General features: G+C 45.2%; 1 protein-coding gene across 5 annotated transcripts in view; it reads left to right on the forward strand.

Moving 5' to 3' along the window:
- HSF2BP (heat shock transcription factor 2 binding protein) overlaps window positions 1-4,813 on the forward strand; it is an 82,298-nt gene extending 77,485 nt beyond the window's left edge. For 4 of the 5 annotated variants that reach the window (XM_084752491.1, XM_084752490.1, XM_084752492.1 and 1 more), the window contains one exon: window positions 4,064-4,813. In XM_084752491.1, the coding sequence (XP_084608617.1) occupies window positions 4,064-4,272 (209 nt within the window). In that variant the 3' untranslated portion in view covers window positions 4,273-4,813. The remainder of the gene's footprint in view (window positions 1-4,063) is intronic. The other variant, XM_084752494.1, reaches the window with a different exon arrangement.
- The last annotated feature ends 1,187 nt before the right edge of the window (window positions 4,814-6,000 follow it).

The raw sequence follows: 6,000 nt of genomic DNA on the forward strand, positions 1-6,000 counted from the left end.
ACATGAAGGGATCTCAAACCTATTTCTTTCTTCCTTTTTATCTGATATGGATTGTTTTAATAGTCTATTTTATTTGTATTATTAGCTTTTCAAATTAAATTTGTTTTTGTATTTGCCTTAGAGTTTACAATATAATGTTTAATTAGAATATACATTTATGGGGCTGGAGAGATGACTCAGTGGTAAAGAGCCCTTGCCGAGGACCCAGGTTCAGTTCCCAGAATCTACATGGTGGCTCAAAATCCTCTATAACTCCAGTCCAGGGGGCCCACTGCCTTCGTACAGCTTCCGTGGGTACTTACAGCACACATGGGGTACACATCCATGTGTGCAGGTGTCTACGTACTTCTACTGATTGTCACTGGTAGTTAGTGACCTTGTGTTTCTTGTAGTTTTTGATTGAATGTTGGGTGTGGCATGTAAGCTAAAAGATCAGTGTCAGACAGTTTTACTTGAGGTCATATAGAGAACATTTTGAGCTTTGGGGGCCATGTATGGTCCCTGTCATATATTATTTTTGTTTACTTCTTTAAAAAATTGAACTCAAGGCTGAAGGGCTGGTTAAGAACAGCTCCGTTGGTTAAGAACATGTGCTGCCTTTTGAGAGGACTCAAATTTAGGTCCTGGCATCCATGTCAGGTGGCTCACAAGCTCCTGTAACTGCAGCTTTAAAGCTATTCAACACCTTCTAGCTTCCACGGGCACTGTGCTCACATGCACTTATACCCCCCATAATTAAAAATAAAATACATCTTTAAAAATACTGAAACCATCATACTGCGTAGCAGCCTATGGAGTGCCCTTGGTGTTGGAGCCTGGGCACCCCTTCTGAGGAAGCATGGCATTTACACCTGTGGATGCCATGCCCCCTGTTCTGCTGGGGAGCAATGGGTGCCGGTTTTGGATTTGTTGTCATGTTTGCTGTGTATCTTGCTAACTGGAGTCAGATTCCTCTAGCCCTCCCTGCAGCTCTGAGGGAGGGCTAAATTGCTACTCTGTACCTTTAACTGTTGACCTTCCCTGCCTTAGGGGCTCTGGTTCTGTCTTTGACCTGGGTGTAATTACCAGGTATTTGTGGGGTTCTGGGGAGTCATGGTAGGGGAGTATTCCATTGTTTCAGCTTGCTGCTGTGTACCTGTGCCTAGTTTGGGGGCTTTCCTGAAATATTGGCCTTTTCTTAGCAGCCACCTTATCTTCACATCTCTTGCCTCTCCTTTAGAATAAGAAGATTTTTAGTGGTCTCCATGTCCCTCCCTCAATGAAGAACAGGTTTCATTTTAGCCTTCCCCACTTTTGTTCTACAAGAGAAGTCTCTGGCCCAGGCTGAGGAAGTAGTGTTCCGCCCCACTGACGTCTTGAAAGGGCCTTTTGAGTGAGTGTACTGCTAAGAAACCGGTGCTGGCTGTATGCATGACTTCCATTACAGTGCTCAGCCTATAGCGTACCCACCAGGGAGGAATGGTTAGGCTTACCCTGGCTATAGCTTTGACATAGGCTACTATTTTGGTCTGTGTTTCAGTGCTTATTATAATATAAGCAGGGTCACCGGGTTCTGTACCTCCTGAGGAGCATTCGGATGGAAAGTAAAGACATGTTTTGTGGATCTCGGACCTCGTATGTGCTGGTTTGAATGAGAATGGCCCCCACAGGCTCAGACATTTGGCTCCTGGATGGTATACTGCAAAGGATTAGGGGTGTGACCTTGTTAGAGGGTGCCTATTTTTTAAGATTCCTAAAGCCCACACCAGGCCCAGTTTCTTGCTCTCTGTCTCCATCTTGTGAATGAGATGTGAGCTGTCAGCTATTGGTCCAGCACCATGCCTGCCTACCATGCTTCCTGTGATGACGTGGACTCACCCTCTGGAACTGTAAGCAAGCCCCCAGTCAAATGCTTTCTTTTGTAAGCAGCCTTGGTCATGGTGTCTCTTCACAGCAATAGAAGGTAACAAAGACACTGTAATATTGCCCATCTCAAAGGCCCTGAGTAGGCACTGTCTATGTAGTTGCTGAGGGATTCGCCATGGTTGGAGTGAACATGAGAGGTAGTACCTTCTTAAGTAATTGTAGAAGTAGACAGTCCAGCAAAACATGGGAAACCTTATGTTGTCAGCTCTGCATAGCTGTGATTACTCAAAAGGAAGGAAGGGTTATCTTGGCCTGTGGTCTGAGATGTTTCAATCTTTGGTCAATTGGCTTTGTTGCTTTGGGATGTGACAGCAGGATTATGTCTGTTTACCACATTGGGGCTGAGAAACAAAAAGACAAATGAAGGGCATAGGGTCCCAGGATCCCCTTCAAGAGCTTGTCCCTTGTCACCTAACTTCTTCCCACTAAATGCCACTCTCTAAAGTGTTCACCACTTCCCAAGAGCACCAGGCTAACAACCAAATCTTTCACATGGAAAACTTAGAGAAAACATCAAACCCCTTAGATGTGGGACTCTGCCATTAAGGTTGAAGTCTGGCATTTCCAGAGAGCCCCTGAGCCCGGTATAAGATGACAGACTCCCTTTCTCAGCTGTGTTTCCTTTCTACCTGATCTGGGGAATCCCAGATCCTCTAAGGAGCATCACATAGCCTTCAGGAAGATTACAGGCCCAACCCTTTCCTGATAAGACACCCATTCAGCAAGCACCTGGAGATTTCTGGAAACACCCACCCTATGCTAATAAGATGTCTTGGTGTCTTGGCTTTCAACCAATGACCTTTTAACTGTACCTGGAGTTCTTCCCCTACCCATAGGATAATTAAGTATTGTGTTCCCCTTCTTATGATACGACTGTGTTATTGTATGCAAATAAAGTATTCCTGGCACTCCTAGCCCCAGCAAATAAAAAACATTCACCCTCAAAACCCCTCCCACTGCCCAAGGTTTCTAAGTCCCTGCATCACAGGAAATAAATGGGCCAGCATTATCTGTTTCATCAAAGGTCTTCTGATACTCGTCATTTATTCTGGGGAGGAAGGGCTTCCCTTCTCCCTGAAGAATTCATTGCTGGACCTTTAGAGCTTGCCTTTTGGTCAGTCAACCATGTGGTACTTGCTGCTCCAAGCTCCTGGCCTTTCAGCACCTATAGCTGCCATCTTCCTAGTGCTGTTCCACCCACCACAGTACCTGTGGGCTGGCTGTTCTTGAAGTAGCTTTCTTGTCTACCCTGACAAAACTGGGATCCCGTCTCTGCCTCTTAGTTTTGGAGCTCTGAGCGAGCTTCCATTGCTGGCTGCTCATGAAGCAGCCACCAACTTGCCCAAGTCAGTCCAGGCCCTGGTTGCTGTTTGGCTGAGTTCCAGAGCCCTGAGATACTTAGACTCTGTGCTTCATCCTTTCCCTCCCAACGTGTGCACTTGCGCTTTCATGCTAGACTGGGGCAATGGGGAATGGGAAGCTCAGGCTTCCGCCAAATGCAAAACAACATTTAGAAGCCCTGATATTTCTAATTTAGTGGGTTTTGTTTTAAGATTTATTTATTTTATTTTTGCCAGCAGAGGTGGTACACACCTTTAAGGGCTTGGAAGGAGGCAAAGGCAGGTGGATCTCTCTGAGTTTGAGACCAACCTGGTCTACAGAATGAATGCCAGGACAGTCAGGACTACACAGAGAGACCCTGTCTCAACAAAAACAAAACAAAAAACGTATTTTATTTTATGTATACTAATGTTTTGCCTATGTGTATGTATTGTACCATGTATATGCCTGGTGCCCATGGAGTTCAGAGAAAGGTATTAGATCCCTTGAAACTGGAGATAGGGATGGTTGTGAACCACCATATGGGTTCTGGGAATTGAACTTGGATCCTCTGAAAAACCAAGTGCTCTTAACTGCTGAGCCATCTCTCTAGCCTCTAGTTTGGTGTTTTAAATTATAAGATCATGATATTTGAAGATGGCTGCTTACCAAAGGTGGTGGTGACTGAGTTCAGCCATGAACCTAACAAGTGAGGCTTTCTGTTTCTGGGTTAGCCCCCAGCTTTCCCAGCTGTCAGAGCTGTCATTCAGAAAGACCAGTGCAGGGGTGGCTTCCTGAGGAGGCTTTGGTTTTAACCAGCAGTGTCTCCTCTCCCCAGATCCAGATGCAGAAGTGTGCCTTCATGCCTTGCGGCTCATCCAGTCTGTGGTTCTAGAACCAGAAGTCTTTTCCAAGGCTGCTGCAGAGCTGCGAAGCTCCTTACCCCTGCAGCGCATCCTGGCTTTGTCCAAGAGCCGCAACTCTCACCTGAAGACTGCTGCCCAGGAGCTCCTGGAAGACCTCCGTGCCCTGGACTGTAGTGTTTAGGTGTGCTTGACCACCAGGGGCTTGGTGGAAATGCCAGTGGCCCTTCCCTTCCTCAGGCCCTCTATGTTTGTATGCAAAACTAGATATCACTGTATGTCACGTGTTAGAGATTGTTGGCCTTGATTGACTAGAGATGGGCGCGAGCACCCTGCCTCTCCCTCCTGGGTGTGCACACTTGTTAGACAGCTGGCTGATCTTGCCAGAGCACTGACCAAAAAAGGTTATATTCTCCAGTCCCCTCTGAATACCTGGAAACTCTTCCAGAATTTTCTCAGAGTAGTTTCTTGCTGTCCTGGAGGCTGCCCATACTAGTAGGCTTACCCTAAAGATGGGAGTTTAGATCTACCATGTGGTCAGTGTTTCCCAGAAGCACTGTGAGTCTGTGATAACTCAGCCTCTTTCTCTGGTAACTACAGCCCACCATTCAGGCTTACCTTTGTCACCTCTTGGTGAACCTATTATTTCACATGGCATTGGACATTTGATCTCTGTTTGGTACTTCTTTTATTTTTTAATAAAGCTGAGTCAATATTAACTATCACATTCTGAAATATAATCTTGGGATTAGGAAGTTTGTGTCCTTTGTACATTATCAATGTTATTTGCTTATCAAAATACACTTTGCTTACTTTGTTCTGGCCCTTTGACTGTGAACTTAAAGCAAGTATGGGAAAATGGCCTCAACATGAGAAATATGAGATTAAATTCCATTAAGTGGCCATCCATCTGCCTCTGCACGCGTGTGTGTGTGTGTGTGTGTGTGTGTGTGTGTGTGTGTGTGTGTGTGTGTGTAGGTTCCTCTGTGTCTGTGCAGCCTTCACACTACCTAGCTTATGTTCTGAGATACTGGCAGAGGACAAAGAAAAACATACTGCACTTGTAACAGATAGCGAAAGGTGTGAGAGAATTCCACTTAAGTCAGCACACTCCATCTTTTCTCTGGGTGGCTTCTTTCAAGGCAGGACAAGTTACTGCAGGACACTGAGCTTGAACACCTGAGGGGGAGGAAGTGAATCTCAGCGTACAGTGGCAGCCTCAGCACTCATGTTGAGCTGTTTCTCTCTGTGTGTGTGGTGTTGTAGAGTGACTTCATTTATTTAAAGAGGATATGTGTTTTATGTTGAAAGAAGAACTCAGAGAAAGGCATGGCTGCTTGGCTGTCACAGGCGGCCTCTTGAGGAGTACTGATTCAGCAGAGCCCGGGAGGTGTGAAGCAGCTTAAGGCGCATGGAGGGGCAGCAGGTGTGTGTCCACCTGTGCTTGGTGGTCTGTAAGTCCCTAGCAAGGAGAGTGAGTGCACACTGTAGTGGGGCAGCCCCTCCTTCCTCCTGCTGTTTGTTTAGTGTCCTACCAGGGGAAGCTGTTGTGATTGGCCTGTCCCCCTTTCAGGATTGCTGAGATTTCTCTACCGAAAAAAGGCCTAGTCTTACGTAGATAAGAAAAAACAAACAAACAGACAAACAAACAAAACCTGCCAGGCAGGTGGTGGTGCACACCTTTAATCCCAGCACTCAGAAGGCAGCCTACTCAGCAATAATAATAATAATAATAATAATAATAATAATAATAATAATAATAATAATAATAATAATAATAATAATATACATGAGGCATATACCTTACAGGGACTGAACCCTTGTGAATTTAAAAACAAGAGATAAAGAAAGCAGTAAAGTAATACATACATGTATTTTTAATTTAACTTTTAAAGGTATTCTTCTTGTATTT

This window comes from Acomys minous, assembly GCF_964271855.1.
Source record: "Acomys minous genome assembly, chromosome: 13".
NCBI classification, from domain to species: domain Eukaryota; kingdom Metazoa; phylum Chordata; class Mammalia; order Rodentia; family Muridae; genus Acomys; species Acomys minous.